The sequence below is a fragment of the Prinia subflava genome, chromosome 2, assembly GCF_021018805.1.
Source record: "Prinia subflava isolate CZ2003 ecotype Zambia chromosome 2, Cam_Psub_1.2, whole genome shotgun sequence".
NCBI lineage: Eukaryota > Metazoa > Chordata > Aves > Passeriformes > Cisticolidae > Prinia > Prinia subflava.
Window position 1 is genome coordinate 89418295 of NC_086248.1, and position 17515 is coordinate 89435809.

Here is a 17515-nt window from a genome sequence, read left to right on the forward strand (position 1 = left end):
GGTCAAGAAGTGGTTTGTATTACACTGTCAGCTTTTTAAAAAGAACAGCAAGTTCTGGAGGAGCATTTAGTGGCAAAAGGGATAGTGGCTCTGTCAGTCAATTCAGAAAACACCTTTTAGGAAGTATATTTTCACCAGGGCATGAGTCAATGAGACCAGATAGGTGACCATAGTGGATGGATCCAGTTCCTATATTTTAAACTGGACTAATAAGGTTGACCACAGGGGTAAAGCTTTCAGGATGTTTGACCACCATTTACAGTTTCAGTTGTTGCACACAGAGTAAAAGATTTCTCTTAAAATAATTTTATAGCAAGACTAAGATGTACAGAAGATCTTGATTCAGCATGGACAACTTCATAAAAGTGTTAGTGATGCATATTGAAATGTGTGTGTATGTGCATGTGTGTATCTATGTTTTGTCTTTCTTCCCTGACTCCTTTGGGTAAAATGATGTCATTACTTTTGTAAGTTTTGAGTCAGGTAATATAAACTGATACCAGTATAATGGAGCTAAAGCTTCTTAAAACTTAGAAGGATTTAGAATTATTGGTCTTGAGTGATGCACTTCAGGAAAGTAAGGAGAGCTACTGTCAGCACAGATTGCTTTTATACATATATTAAGTCTCAATCTATCTGCCAAAGCAAACAAAATTGTTCTATCCATCTCTCCTTGGTATTGGTACTCCTGCTGACCTGCTCCCTTTAAAGTGCTCTGTTTTGCAGAAGGGAAACCAAGGGACAGCATGATTAATATTGATGTTATCCCTGGGCAGCACGGGATGCACAAGTGTTGGAACAAACCAGCTGCAACAAAGACTTGAATCTTGCAGTCTCTCTCAAAATAAAACATTTTGCAAAACAAAAGTACTGAACGTGTCTGCTCCAGAAAAGCTTAGCTTTTAAATCAAACTCTATACAAACTTCAGCATTCTTATCTGAGAATTCTGTATTAATGAAAACAATTTTCACTGTTTCCCCTGCTTAGTGGTTAATGCAGCTGGAGTTTGTATGATTGTCTCCATCTAATCACAAACAGCAATATTTTCATTGGTCAACATTTGTTCAGTTTTTAGAGTGGCTTATATTTTAAGAGGTGATAAAAATTTTGAACAGCTAGTGCAAGGCATCTTACACCTCAGCAGAGTCACCTGAGCATTTATCACCAATTAACTCTGCACAAGTATTCATTTTCTAATCAGTGACCTGTGTAGGAGATGCAATTCTTTGTGAACCTTTCATAATTTTAAACCAGAAATTGCCACATAGCTCTGGTTTGGGTTTGGAGCTTTCTTGAAGGCTGAATTTTTTCAACAGATAAAATAGTGACAAAGGCCTGATTGTGACCCTACTTAATGAAGACTCTAAATTTGGAGCAACTTTGTGGTCAATAGCGTTAAAATAGTACTTAGGAGTGAAGAACAAGAATTATAAAACAATTGGGATCAATTAGGTCAAAACTGAGAGCCTACATAAATAGTAATCTGATTTTTTTAATTGGTTCTTGTTGATGAGTTTGAGGTTGTTTTAGCTTACTGTTGTCATTTTCCCCACAGAGCTGCTCAGAAATTGAACCTGTCTTCCAAAAAGAAGAAGCACAGGCCTTCTGCATCATCTGTTCCTGAATCTCCTCTCTTCTCTACCTGCTTCAGCAGTATCCTTCAGACTTCCCCACCCCCTGCACCACCATGTTTGTTGAGGGCAGTCAGCAAAGTGAAAGACACTCCTGGTTTGGGCAAGGTAGGCCTTTCAAATATCACTAAAATACTGATTTTCTTTGGGAGAAGATTTTGTCCTTGTGCAAAACATTAAGGGAATTGAAAAACCATGTCCTTTCTCAGCTGGCTGTGCAGTAGCTGGTTCCTGAACATGTGTAAAAAGGCCTAACAACTTGAGTTAACTAATGCAAGTGAATTTTTGATAAAGTTAAAGTTGATTTAACACAGGACTAATTGTGCAGCAGTAATACACCGATTCACCTGCATTGGGGCCACAGTGCTGCTGGGTGGAGTTAATGTCCACTCTGCCTGGAGGTAATATCCATTCTGGGTTTTGGTAGTGGTTGTCTCTGTGGCTGTGTATAAACTGCATAGGGCTTGCTTGCTATGGCATATTTGGTGTTCCTGATCCCTTTGCTTTCCATGCTGGTGTCTTGGCTGGACACACTGTAATTTGCTTCTGGCTCACACTTGCTGGCTTTCTTCCAGTACATTTACCTGGACAAAACCTATGCTGATAATGATAAATTATCAGCTTCTTTTTCCTTTTGTCATATTATTTCCTCCCATCCTGCATAATAATTCCCTCTTAAAATGCTGTTTAGGTGCACACTTACTTTGAGGTGGTGGAGGAGGTAGGTACATAGTTTGCTCTTGCTTTGTAGTTTGTCTGAGTGGCCCTTCCCTTTTTCCCTGTAACGAGTGGAGGGCCTGGCATATGACATCTGGGAATATGCACATGCAGTTGCTGAGAAAAGCAGTTTGCTTTAATCAAGGTAGTTTCTTATGCAAGCATCTGTGTGCAAGGCTTTTCTATATTCCTTGAATACTAAGCAATGACAATGAATTTGGTGGAAGTTTTTTTTTTTAGAAGAGAAATTGTAATGTGTGATCTAGGACTGCTGAGTATAGGATGGGCTTCAGAACTTCCACTGCTGATTTTGGATTCTGACTTTCTTATATCGTGCAGTTCCAGGGTTTCCTTTCAAAGAACAATGTATTACTTTCATGGCTGGTTTAATGCCTGTTTGAAAAGAGATTCTGTCCACATGGGGCTTCCTTCCTTTCCTCTGGCCTGGTAGGTGGGAAGAAATGTAGGAATATGTCATGATCTTGCAAAACTTCAACAGAGATGAGTGTTCTGACTTCAGTGGGGGAAAGAGGAGCAAACTTGAACCTGTTCCAAGAAGTTGCTACAGAATAGATTAACAATAGAAGCCATCCTCTCAGGAATCACAGTTTTCTGTGCTTGGGATGGTTTACATCTGAATAAAAATTCTGCTGAGGAAAAATCAAGGGTGTGTTCTTGGAAACAGGGGCTCATCTCCCATCTTGGACTGTGTCAGCACTTCTCCTGATCATTATTTTCGCATGTCCCAAGGAAAGGGTCTACACACAGAGACACAAACATAGCTCTGTCTTAACATTCCAAGCTGATTTGAGCCTTTCTTGTTCCTCTCACCACTGGTTGCCAGTGGAGAGGGCTTGGGAAGCAGTTTTGCAATATTCCTATAGAGACCTGTGATTTGCTTCCTCAAAGCCATGTACAAGAACAGGCTCCAGCCTTTCCAGCTACGTAAGTACATCTGAAATTTTGCAGCCCACATGATGAAAGAGGAATTTCTTTTCATTTCAGACTTACTGTCCCAAAATTATCTAAGTGTATGAGTAGCTAAGAGGTTTTAACACATTGACACACATTTCTTCAAAGCAGTAAATCAAGTTAGGTTATTTCATGTAGCCATACTAAAGAAAATTAAATTTTTCTGCGTATCCATTAGCAAAAATATGTCTAACCTGCAGTTTCTGGAAGCCAGTTTCATTTTTCACATTTTTGGTTTCTTGTAGGGATCACCTTATAATAATGACCTGAAGCTTGTATACTTTCATCAAAGTTTCCCATCAGTTTACCTCTATAGCACAATTTTCATTTTAATATGTCAGAAATAGGTGTGAGGCACAATAAGTAAATAACTTGAGGAGAACAATGTATTTTATCTGTCAGTCTGGGAAAACTTTAGATGAGGTAATGGAATTTCCAGCTTATTTGTTTTTAATTTTCCTCATTTATGTGTTCTGTTCAGTTAGGTTGGGATATGTTTTGATAGGAGTGTGTTAAAAAACAGTTACTTTTCTCAGCATTTTTTTTCCTCATGTAGTGTTTTCTATAAGGGTATAAATTTAGAAAATGTGAACCCATGTGGAAGAAGTGAGTTCAGGGAAGATAGATATTGTTTTCAATATTTTGGGATTTTTTCCTGTATTTAAATAGCATTTTACAAGCAATCTCAGTGTGATAAAACTCTTATTTCACTTTGGGTTTGAGTGGGCTGGGCGATTTCTAATGTGACAATTGTTACTGGAAATTCTGGCTCACCAGAACTGGAAGGGTGGACATTGGCAGGGGTTGTGGATTTGTGAGACTCCAGGGGAAAGCTGCACACGGGCTGCCTGGAAAGCAGGCTCAGTCCTACAGGGCTGTGAGCCCTGGCACAGACACTGGGTGTTACTGGCTTGGTGTCACCGTGGGAGCTGTCAGTTCTCCAGGGGAGGTGGGTATCCAAGATGTGAAGGACAGGAAGTTGGGTACATCAAAGCTTCTTACACTTTCAGGGTAAATTTAATTTCACAGTTTTCTAAAATGAAATTGCAAGCAAACAGTTGCTGTTTTATATTTTTCCTTCTACTAGAAATTTCAAACATTCTACTTCTCACTGTAAAGTTAATGTCAATGATTTATTTAAAATTATAGAATTTCTTACCTGTCATGTGTGGGCATATAATTTTTTTTTAAAGTTAGAAAAGAAAGAACTGTCTATCGCAAATTTATTTAAAAGTTAATTAGTAGTTCAGTTAGGGTGGATATGGGTACAAGCCCCCACTGAAGCATCTAAACTGACAAAGAGGGTTAGAGAGTATATATTCAGGTTGCCTCATGCCTTTTCTTACAAAATGCCTCGAAAATCCAAACTGTGCCAGCCTGGACTTTGAAATAAGTATTATTTGAAATCTGAAGTTCAGCTTCACAGAAGCCAGAAGATGATATTAATAGTGAAATGCTGGGACTGCATAATCAGCATTTTACTTTGATGTTAGATACACCACTGAGCCTAGCAGAAGTACCACATTGTCAAAGTGGAACGAGTAAAGGATCAGATTCTTTTTTGCACTCATTTCCAAATAGCTCTTCCTGATGCTAAATAAAAAGGTGTGACCTGGTTGAAAATATATATTAACAGGAGTGCTTTTATGGGGTATAATTTATCTTCATACTTCAGATTTACATTTGCTGGTAGAGGGAGATGATCTTGAGTGGTAGTGTGGTATCCCCACAGTCAGTTCTTGAGAGCTTTCCTCTGGGCTGAGTGACAATCCTGCTCCAGAACCTGCAACATTTCTTCTCTCTCTGCTGTCTTTGGATCATAATATTCTAAGTAACAGATTGCTTTTACTGAGTTTATCCAGAGTGCTACTGTTCTGGATGGTTGTACATGATGTTTCCCTAAATCTCACAGTTTTCTGAAAAATACTCCTTAAGTCTGTTGTGTCCTTTCTAACAACAAGCCAATAACAGAGCAAAAAGGTGTTCTGTGCAGAAATAAGGAATTATTTCTTGCCTGCACTAAGGTTAACTACTGTAAGGCCATTCTAGCAAGGTTTGCTTAGATTTGCTCCCTGGTCTGCTTCCCTCCGTCCTCCTCTTCCCTCTGCACCTCCTCTTCCATTTTCTGTCAAACAAAATCAAAAGTAAAATAATATTTTTGATGAAAATCTGAAATGTTCTTTCTGTGAAAGATGTTGTTGTGCTGAATCCCACATTTGACATGAAAAAGAGCTGGAATGAAAAATTTTCTGCCAGCCTGAATAAATAGGTTGTTTTCAGGTGGCAGGGGGTTAGGATAAATGGATGTGTGTTTTCTTTCATTTATTATTTTTCTGTGTGTAGTGTTATAAGCCTCTGTCACTGAGAGGTATTTGTTATTTTTGGGCAGAGATTAGTTTATTTTCCTCATATATATATGTGTGTGTGTGTGTACTTCTGTTATTTGGTACTCTTAATCTCAAAATAAAATAGCAATGCTTGGGGACTAAAATTATCCCTATGCACAAGGTTTCTACCAGGGAGAAGCAAGTCACCACTGAACTTTCTTCAGGTAGTCTTTTCGACCTATTAAAAGAACAACTGTAATTTGTGATTCTGTTTCCTTTTTATTTTTCTGGAGCAGCAACACTCTTGTTTGCAGGGCCTAGACAGGTTTTGCTAAATTATGTGTAAATTCAGATTAAAAAAACCCTCTTTTTGTCCAAAGCAGTTGTGATGGTAGGAAATAGGAGCAGACAGAGAGATAGGAAGCAAGAAGAAGCAATGACGTATTATTGGTCATCTTGGTAGTGATGTCCTCAACCCATCATCAGTGTAATATTAGATACCCCTTCTCAAGCTGGTGCAGAAGAGGAGATTATTAAAGAGTAAATAATAGATTATGCTGCAAGTGCTCCTGAGGGGCCCTTTCCAAGTGTGTAGGACAGGGTAGGAAGAGGCACAGAGAGGGGATTCTGAGAGTCTAGTGAGTGAATGAGAGGTGTGGTAGCTGGTAGTTCATCAAGCACGGGCTGAGCATGGAGTGTGGCTGGGAGGGGCCTTCAGAGGGAGCCAAGACATGGCCAAGTGGCAGGAGTGGTAGCTGGCAGTGTGATAGATACTCCTGAGTCATACACCTTTCTCCCAAGGATCTGTGTCATGTGAGAAAATTCAGTTAAAAATACTTTTTAAGTGCCCGGCTGAAGAATCTAATCTTTCATCACAACACAGTATTTGATTGAAATAATCCCCAAATTCATTTCACACAAGTCTGCAGCTTACCTTTTTCTTGGTTTACATAAAATGGTACATGGAAGCATCAGAAACATTTTGTCTGACCTGAAAGTGAGCTTGCCAAACCAACACAGTATTTGTCAAAAGTAACAGTGAAGAAAGCTCTAATGCCCAAGCAGTTCAGGTTTGTGAGTAGATTCACAGCTGGTTTTTGGCTGGGACAGAAGCACATGCCAATGCTTTGGGTTCACAAACTACTAGAATTTCAGCTGTCCACTGCCTTAAAATAGTTTTTGTTTACTTTTCACTAAATCAGTCAACAATTATTGCACTGTCTTTGACTTGCTTTAATCTGAGCTATACAACAATGCAATAAGGGTGTTAATAATGAGTAACTATTATATTGGCTAAGGCCTGTATGAATCATGGTGTGAACAGTCTTTGTCAAAAGATGTTTTCAGTAGCCGTGTCAACCCTTTGTACCAGTGCAGGGAAGTAAAGAGATGTTATTACATGATTTGCAAAGTTGATTAGAAGGGAACAAAATTGTTTCACATCTTGTTGAAGTCCAAAAGGTACAGGCAACCTCCTTTTCTACTATCAGAGTTTTCATTTTAACCTGCTGATTGATGGATGTTAGGATTTTTTTGTCTACACTGCAACTGTCATACAGTTTTGTCTACATTTTTGTCATGCATTGAGTGGGAGTTTATGAAAACCTGTGCTATGGTCAGCAAAAGAACCCAAGCCAACTTACAAAATATGTTCCATATTTCACTTCACTGCCAGCCATCTTTAAGGTTTTTCCAGAAAGAATGAGAAAAGGTTCTCTTTCCTTTGTAAAGCAGACATCCTTCCTTTCTAAAGCTTCATCCTTGAGGTGTATAGGGGCAAAAGTTAACGGACAGATGAAAAAAAGTGATTTTAAACCCTCTATCACAAACAGTAATTTCTGAGGTGAGAGGTGGTTATTTTTTTCCCCCCAAAGTTACCATGGCTACTGAAAGGTGGGAGGATGACCCCTTGAGGCATTTAAAGGAGACATATGTGTTCATCTTTGTTGTCAACATGATTGTTGTACAAATTAGTTAGTTCCACTTGGAATGAAATCCAGGTGGCCTTTTGCCCTCCAGTCAGAATTGCTCAGAACTGTGTTTTTCTTCACAAAATGTACTGTTTGGACCTGGTGGAAGCTTTCTTGCTCTTTGCCTACATTCCTGCTAGATGGGATTTTCTAGGAGGAGTTTTAAGCTCAAGCTGCTTTAAGTAAAAGGTGAAATTATTAGAATCCAGAAGAATTGCTGTTAATGAAAACCTCTTACCTTTGTCCATCATGTTTTTTATGAACACTTAGTTTGCTTTTCTCTAAAGTAAAGCTGATTCTGGATGTGGATGTACCAACCCAGGCATGCCAGAAGCCTGTCAGGTTGCATTTTGGTTGACTTTGAGGTTTAAATGTATTTTAACGTGTATTTTAAAGAAATTTATATGCAGCCATGTTTTCCATGATTTAAAGAACCGCTGTAGCTGCTGTTTCTTGTCTTTGTCAAGCTCTGAGAAGCTGCTGCTTCAAGGGAACTAGGAGCACTCATGTAGGCACCTATCTTTCTCTTAATTCCTTTGTCTCTGCTGATTTTCCATTAAAAAAGGCCATCTTTCAAACTAACATACATCTTCCTCTTCACTGGTGGGGAGGGTGATGTGAAAACTGCAGCAGAGAAAATGAGGTTTTCTAGAGAGTAACTTAGTCCTTAAGTGAAACTCTTTGCTTTGGGAATAAAAGATCTCTTTCCATATACCACAGAGGAAAAACTTATATCCTAATCTGAGTACCAGCTGTTGGTGATGGCAAATATGGACAAGAGACTGTTGCTCAATAAATTCCTTTTTTTTTTCTCAAAAAATACGGAAAATTTTGTTTCTTCCTATAGTGACATCTTACCTAGTTGTATTCAGAAATTGTGCTGATGAGCTAGTGGGCACAAGAGGTGGCTGGAGGAGATTTCCAGGTGGAATTGGACTGGACAGAAAAAATAGGAAAAAGGCTATATCTCAACTCACTTTGATGACATTTTATATTTCCGTGTTAGAAGAATCAATCTTTTCTGTGTTTCTTTTATAATACATTTCACCTGGGAAAAATGCTACAAAGTCTAGTTTTGTATTGTTTTCCTCGGTCTGTTCTGATGAATTTTTCTGTAAACATTGGTGAACACAAGGAGAATTATTTGCTCAAATCATTCAGGCTTGTAGTGCTCGGTTTTGTACATTTCTAAGTGACTTTCTTTTTCCAGCACCCTCTGCATTGTCATATGATTTTATGCCCGTCAATCTATAAGTTTTGCTAGTTGACTGTTTTCTTGCTTCAAGTCGCTTAGAGGCAGGAATGACCATAAGTTCTGTGCTCTAAATTGACTATGGGCCTTATACACAAGACTCACGCTGGTCAATTAATTTGCCCATTTTAATGTTGTTAACCTAATGAGGAGCTTTAATCTTGCTCACCTAATAAGTATATTTCAAAAATATTCTCATATTGTTGAAGTAGTATGACAATACCATGGCTACATATTTTAAAGTCTCTTAAACTTTGTAGGACATGTAGTTTGAAGGAAAATTAATGGATTTTCCTAGGATATAAACACAATGTTTTTAACACTGATCTCCTCCAAGTTTTTCTGAGGTATTGTATTTTTATTTAATTTGTTTTTTTATTTAGATGGTACTGCTGGTTGATATTTTGGAGCACTTTGATAGTTCTGGTTAATAACTTCCATTTCCTTTTTAAGACTTTCAGTAGTACTTCCCAAAATGTCCCCAGCTTCCCTGCCTTTCCTCTACATCTTACGTCCTTAAATTAATTTTTAAATTCATGACAAAGAGATTAATATAGATCAGGAAAATTAAGATGACAGAAAGTGAAAATTTCAAGAGTATTTCTCGGACAATGCCAAAGAAGGAGTTAAAATCCTGGATAATTTGCTAAAGCCAGGACCGTGGTGAGTTTTCTGAGATGTTAGGCAAGTAACAGGCACTGTACTTTGAGCAGTCAGCTGTAGACCTTATTACTATTCTTTTTTCTTTAAAATTTTCTCAGGCTCTTCTCCTCCCAGCCTCTTCCTTTTGTGTTTGACTCCTCTCAGCACATGTCAGAGAGCAGTGGTGCAGGCGGGATGGTGGCACTGCAGGAAGCTCTGCTGTGTAGCACTGCTGTAACGTCTTGGGCTAATGATTTGTCTGAGCCTCCTGGTTCAACTGCAAGGTCATTTGCTTTCTCTTATTCTAAAGGTCTGGGCCTTACCTCGTTTCTCTGGTACAACGTTGACTTCAATAGATAACTAGCTCAGCTGACTAAGAGCCAACGTGAACTGCATTTTAATACAGAGAATACCATTAAAATGTATCTCCTCTTATTCACTGCTCCCCATTTTTTTGCCTTTTCTCTTAAGATTCACACCCATTTTTGGGAATATCTCTCTATTGTCATTTATCCATTTTTTGTGCTGTTATGAGAAGCATGTGTCTCCATGTTTCAAGTCATTATATTCCTATGTTTTCCTTCACACTTTAGTGCCACCATTATTGCCACCTTAGGATGTGATTCATGTGGCTAGCTTGGGTGATCACTACCCTTCAGATCCAGGCTGATCATATGTATTCCTCTCATGGAGAAATGGAGAGAATTGGACTGACTTGCCCTCCAGATATACCTCTCTTTTTCAGTTGATCACAGAGGCAACATAGACAGCTGCCTTAAAATGAGATATCTGTGCTTTGGCTGGCTCAAGTAAATAAATCTCTCCCTGAGTAGAAACAGAGGATCTTCTTGTGTTCTGCTTGGAGTCCTTAACAGAAAACTAGCTTCTGTGAGATACAAGTAACAAGGTGCTTGCAGAAAGTTCTGGGCACTTTGACCTCTCCTCAGATGGAAGTCTGCATCCTCTGCTTTCCACTATACGGCACCCAGGTCTGGTTGAGCAGACCTGCATGCAGCTGAGCAGGTTGTATAAAGCAGACAGACCATTGTGGAAAAGGACCAAGCAGACTTTTTCACATCTGGCCTTAGGCAAACCAAAGCAAAGTTAGACTGCTCTTTATTGAGTAAAGGACTAGAGATGTTCAGTTGTACTTCTGTCAGGGTGGTTCTCTAAAGATGGTCATCATGAGCACGCCTGTTAGATTAGAGCCTCTGGCCCTTGCATGGCCAGATTTTCATTGCTCTGTAAATGAATAAATCACTTCCAGGGAGGACTCCTTCCCAGAAGTGTAGGCAGTATGGCTTGGGGTTTGGAAACATTTCATTAGCGGATCTGGATTCCTGATAACCAAATGCCACAAAAAAGTTTGATGAAATAATTGACCTGTTTGATATAAAAAAATCAGGAGGTATGTCCATACATTTTTAAGGCCTGTGAGGCTCAAGACCTCTCCTGTAGCACTCAGAAATGAGAAATGGAGTGGATGCATCTGTGATGGGTGTGGATGGACAGGTGTATGTGTAATTCTCACTATACATGAAGTGTGTACATTTGCATCTATAAACATATAGGCCCATATATGTGTGTGTGTTCATCTCCTCTTCCCCACCAGTGTAGTGGAAATATAGAGGAAAAAGCTATATATGGAGTTTATGAGCAAGTTATCTGAAAAAATTTGTAAGGGTAGTTGGCTATAGTCTTGCTTTTTTTTATAAATGAGCAGATTTTTTTAAGATGACTCAACATTCCTTTAAGATATTGCCATTAAACTCACAGATTTTAATCCAGACTTATATTCTTTTTTTCTTGCTTATTTCAGTCTTACAATATAAGACAATACAATACAATACAATACAATACAATACATTATCTTTTTTCTCCTATGTGGTGATCGAAAATGCTTATACAAATAGCAGCATTTTACATAAAATTCTCTTATGTGTGTGTGAGGCTCTGTTGTGTGTCTGTAGATCCCAACAGCTTTCATTCCTATTAATTGCTGCTGGATTTTTCCACAGATCTGCTCAATTTTCAGTGCTTATACTGAAGGAGAGACAGAGAATGATGTGTTGGCAAAATGGGATGTGTATTGAAATGTCAGGAGGAAAGCTGTACAATAACTTCTACAGCATCACATACTCCATTACAGAAACATAGATGTGTAAAACCTTAAAAACTGTTGATCCTTTCTTCCCTGCCCCCTTTTTTTCCCCATGAAAAAATACAACATATGTACTTCAAAGCATATGGTGTGAGAGTAGTTATCTTTGCTTTAATGTCTTATCCCTTCTTTCCAACATTTGGTATTACTGGCGTTCCCTCCAAATACAAATCTTGATTTGCAGTAGAAATCTATTCTTGACTACCTTGGCTGCAGCACCTGAGCCCAGATTCTGGAAGCAGCGTGACTAGAAAAGCTGCTCTCCCTTCCCCACCCACTCCTAATGAAATGCCTTCGGTGTTGCACACTGCCAGCCCCGAGGAGCAGTGGTGAGGCTGTGCTGGCACGAGCTCCTGCAGACGCACCCGGGGCACGTCTGTCCTGGCCACACAGAAGGAGAAGGCATCACCCCGACTGGTCACAGCGTGTGCACGTGTGGTGAGCACAGGGAGGCCCAGGCTGCTCTGGGGAAATGCAACACCACTCAGGGGAGGAAACAGGATTCCCCCAGGGCCTCCCAGTCTGTGAGCAGAGGGAAATCATGAATCTCTTCAGATGGGAAGGAGTTATTCATCATAAGGACTATTATGCTGTGCAAGGCATTGCCGAAACAGAACACCACCAGGCTATTTCCTATCTTATCATGGTATATTAATAATGCAGTAGTAATAATAGAAGTACAAATTAAAAATAACTGGATGGGCAGATAAGCAGAGTTCTTGAGATTAAGGGTATTGGGAATGACTTCAAACAGTTAATTGCAGAGCAGCACATAGAGGCAAATTTGCCTTTATTATTTCCTTATTCTTCATTTTATCTCTGAGAGCGTTATTTCTAGGGCTTTACGTAGACACTAATAGGCAGAATATTTCCTCAAGAATTCAGACAGTTCTTTTTTATCTCCAAAGAAATGAAGTACCTTTTGCTAATGTATCTAATTCAGTAGGGATTAATAATGCTGAATAAAAAGAGTATTCTGATTATTAGCCTTCGTCTACAAAAATTTCTTATCATTTTCTCCTCCCACTCCCATCCCACAGTATAAAGGCAGACAAGACACTACAAGTGTCAGATATTCAGGCTTCAGGACAAATGGATGCAATTGTTCCCCAGAGGTTTGTAAGCTCCTTCTAGATTACAGTGGCATGAAATCCCTAGAGTCCGTGAATCTCTTGAGTTGTAATAAGTTGGGCAAAGAGAAATGTGAGTATCTGGTTCTCTGGCACTGGATGATTGTGCTAGCTCCAAGTTATTTTTTACCCTACCTGTGTCTGTCAGTCTCTGACCTGTCAGGGCTCTATCAGATTTTGAGGCCTCTGCATGATTCTTTTCCATAGAATTAAAATAATGATGCAGAGCTATACTTTGGTCCCTTGCTGGGTACCAAAATGTGCCTTACGTAGGGCATGAGGCTGCTGTGCTTTGATTTCAAGTCTTATTTGCTAAGCAACTGTCAGAACACTCAAATCCTGCTCTCAGTGAAATAGGACTGAAGCTAGTGCAATGCACAGTCATTTCACAGAGCTGCATCTGAGCAACACTGGCCCACTGAGAGATAAACCTATCAGGGAAAGACCATTTGATGGAATACCTAATACAGTGCTGGAGCAGCAGCTTAGCAAAGAACTGCACCCTCACAAACCAGTTCTTTTTCCTCCTTATTGTTAAGGCTCTTTTATTCCTGTGAAATAGAAGGCTATTCACCCAATTCTCTGTCCCCCTTGGAAATCTTTTAAAAATACACTACTAAGTAAACATGTTCATTACTTAGTCCAGGATCAAATGACCTGACAAGATGGAAAAAGCAGAGCTGTAGTGTGGGAACAACTGGGCTAGGAGCACGGGTCTGCTGGATGATTAAAGAGCAATGACTAAACAAATTATAATTGTATCTTTTGTATGGATCACAACCAGCTGAATAAGATGTTTGGAAGGGAGTGTGTGCCCTTGGGCTGGAAGACTGCCACTAAGGAGTGTGCCGACTTGGAAAAGCAGTCTGTGTATGAGTGGGCATGGGTGTAGGATACCTTATGTGGCTGCATAGTTGGATCCACCCGTGTAACCTTATAAAAGAGCTAATAGAGAAAATAATGTTAGCGTGGCATCCAGTGCTGACTTGTGCTTTCTCAGTCGCCACAAATGGTGCCCCGTGTGAGGACTCCTTGGAATCTGCTGGTGGCCCTGTAATCCAATGGTGAGACTAAGTGTCCACAGCCTTCAATCAGAAGGCCAACAACCCCTGTTGAAGGGGGCAGTTGTGGGGTTAGAGCAGTGATGTGGCACAGTCTGCCTCACAAGAACATAAGCTTTGTTTATCTCTTTTGCAATGGCTTTTGCATGCTTCTTGCTATAAACTTTCGGATGCTAAAATTATTCAGCTGGTTGTGGTCTGTACAAAAGGTACAATTATAATTAATTTAGTCATTGTTCTTTAATCATCCAGGAGACCTATGCCTCCAGTCCAGCTGCTCCTGCACTGTAGTCACCTGCTCTCAACACCTTAATCCTTACAGCACTGCTGCACATCTGTGCCCCTTGATCATCTCCTTGGAGGAGTGTTTGCATCTTCTTCTTTACTGGCTGAGACAAATGCACACAGCCTTAACTTGCAACATGCTTACTAGTTTTGATGTAAACAATTCTAGTCCAATTTTGTAATGGTTGTTCAAAAGTCCAGCTGATAAAAAACTCTAGCAGTGAACAGTTAAGGACTTGTAATTGATTTTATTTTGATACTTTCTGGAGACTTGACTGTTCATACTTCATAATGAGCTATGCTTTTGTAAACTGCAGAAATGCAACAAATAGCTAAGATCTGAATCAGAAGATGAATTGAGTCTGTGTCATGTAAATGTTACCATCTGAAGTGAATTTCTTTAGAACTAGATATCAATACAGACTTTTGCATAAAAGGCAAATGGATGTAAAGCTCTGTAAGGTTGATGGCTTTGAGAAACTTTATGAACCAAATTCAGCTATGACTCTTACATGCAGAAGGCAAATGCTGTTTCATGAACGCTGCATTTCTGTTGCTGGGATTTCAAGAATGGAAGCATAAATTGCACCTTGCTTTTCTCTTGCTCTGCAAGCCTAGGAAGATGTTTGCAGATCTGCTTGTTCCCACTCAAAAACACCACTCATGAGAGCAACATGTGTTGCTCTGGTGGCTGGCGTTTAAGGATTATTTAGGACAGCAGTTGCTGCACAGTGGGCAAACCTCCCTCTAGCAACTGCTTGTTACTGTGTGAGAATGTACAGGAATTCCGTTCTTTCCCTTCTCAGAGGAATGCTATACTGGAGAAATCAAATTTTGCAAGAGGCCATGGGAGCTTGTTTCATTTTAAATGTTTTCTGTTGTATCCCAAAATGGAAGCAGAACGGAGAAATAATTTCTTAAAAGAAGATTTTTAACACCTGATATTTTCAAAATTCAGACAGGTAGAGATTCAGAGCTGTGGAGGGAAGGCTGTTGGTGGTCTCCTAATGAATAGACAAATAGATCAGGAAAACCAGTATGTGAGTTAGTCTTGACTGAGAGCCCAAGATTAAACAGGCACTCACAATAAACAATCCTTTTGCCCCTTGAAATGGCCCTAGTCAAATACAGCTGAGGTATGTTAATAGGTAAACTGATCTGGGTATGGTTGATGCAGTACCTGGTCTGTTTAGAGAACAAAATTGTCAACATGGCAACTTCCTAGTTTTTAAGTCACTTCATTAAAAAAAAACAACAAACCAAAAAACCCCCCAAATAAATCTTCATTTATGCACGTTGGGCAGGCTGACCCAGCAATCAGCTCACATTCCAGCCTGTGCATGCAAAAGTCAAACAAAAACACCTGTCATGCAGTGATGCTTTGTAATTTGCACAAACCAAATAGCTGCCAGAGACCACATCACTTCCAAGAGTATGCAGGACGAGGTGGAAAGATGAGGAGGATTGCAGACTGGCAAGAAGAGCTTCGTATTAAGTGAGATGTTAATTTGCATTTGATGCTATTGAGCTTGAAAATAAGGGCTGTAACCCCACAGTATAAAAGTGCTTTTGCTTGTGCTTCTTTCCTCCCATAAGGAAGTCAATTTGTCTCTGTGTTACTGATCTTAGAGATAAGACAGATAAGGAAAAGTGAATCTTCCTGTCAATTCAGACTGAAAAAATCTCCAGCTTTACTCCTACTGCCATCTTGACATGCCTTTGTCATCATGGTTCAGATCTGGTCCCTTTGAAGAATTTCTTTTGAGCAGATGTTAAAAATGTCAGAAAAGAATGAAGGAAGACAAGTCAGAATGAACTGGAAGACCTTGCCTGACTGAGAGCTTTGCCTTTGCAGAAAGTACACAACGTGGTAGATAAGTCATTACTGCAGATGAAGCAACAGCTTTTTTGTTGTAGTGTAAATTGCTGTATTTTGTCAGTTATACTCATCTGACCCTTACACTTGTGTATCTGTAAGGATGTTACTTTTAATTCATGGGGTTTCTTTCCTTTGAATTGCCAGTACAAGCTGTTGGGACAATGCTGGAAGAATTTAACTGATAATGGGAAACAAGTGTAATTTCATGTAAATCAGATACAGAATGCAGTTTAGAGATTAAGGCAGTGTATTGTGATTATGAGGAGTTCCTTGGGAAGAAGTCTTCCTTTTTTTTGACAGTGTGAGTTTTTCCTCTGTATTTAATACAGCAGATGTTAATGTGCAGAGGGCAGATAGGCTAAACAAAGGAGACTGACAGGAGCAGTATCAAAAGTGTAAATGGAGGTGCAGAGGGACCAGCATACTGTGCTCATCTTCTTTCTTTTCTTGTTGTTTTCAGCTACTTCATATCATAAATACACAATTTTTCATTTTTTTTCCTTTTGTTTGGTCACAGAGAGGTTACAAAGATGCTTCTGATGTACTTACATTGATTCTGCTTTAAGCCTCTGAATATTGTTCTCACAGGATGTTCATTGCTGTATGCTTCTGCCAGACAAAGAAATAATTTCCAACTGAAAGATTAGGTGCTTCTAAGGACTAGCCTTTTAAAATCGTGTCTGCAGTCAGAAAGACTAATTGTCCAGATGATAGACATGCATGGTTGACTTTCCTCTTTATGCAGCTTTGATTGAGACACGATGAGCATGCTGCTGGCCTTTGCAATGGATAATTTTGTTAGAACAGCGTCCTTCGGGAAAGGCTTTTATACAGCAAGTAGACAAGTGTGGCAAATTGCTTACAAACCCCAGACCTAGAGGCTTCTCTCTCTGCAAGCTGCCAGCCCACAGTACAGCAGTGCCATGAAGCTGGAATTCAGTACCTGCTTATGTTGCTGTAAAAAATGGTCACTTTTTTTTTTTTTTCCCTAAAACTTTTGCTTATTTTCTCAGAATACTTGTCTTCACAGGTCCAACAGGTTTGGGAGGCCCAGAGTACCTAAAACCAGAACAGGATCAAGTATGGATTGCTTGTCCTTTCACCAATAACAAGAGAAGTAACCACCTCCTGATGGAGTGAAATAGCTCACTATCTTCTTCCCATTCCATTTCTGATACATAAATTTTGCCTGCAGCCTCTTCCTATAGTTTTTTTCCTTTCTATCTTTTCTATTTCTTCTATTAACTGACATCAACTGCCAAATTCTATCCCACTGCATTTCTTACACACTTCATAGTAGTTGCACCAGTCTGTATTTTGAGGTGTGCTGGTTTTCTGATCTGTGTATCTTCTGAGGTATTTCATGGTGAAAAGGCTCTTGTACTAATTGCTTACAGTCTCATAAGCAGAAATAGTCTCTGCAGTGAAATGAAGAGGCAGGGCATCATTACCACAATGGGTGAGAGATCTGAAAGGATTTATAGTTT

General features: G+C 39.5%; 1 protein-coding gene across 1 annotated transcript in view; it reads left to right on the plus strand.

Annotated features, from left to right (window-relative positions):
- KIF26B (kinesin family member 26B) overlaps positions 1–17515 on the plus strand; it is a 279048-nt gene that overhangs the window by 171120 nt on the left and 90413 nt on the right. The window contains exon 5 of the mRNA XM_063390955.1: positions 1557–1740. Coding sequence (XP_063247025.1) covers positions 1557–1740 — 184 coding nt within the window. The remainder of the gene's footprint in view (positions 1–1556; positions 1741–17515) is intronic.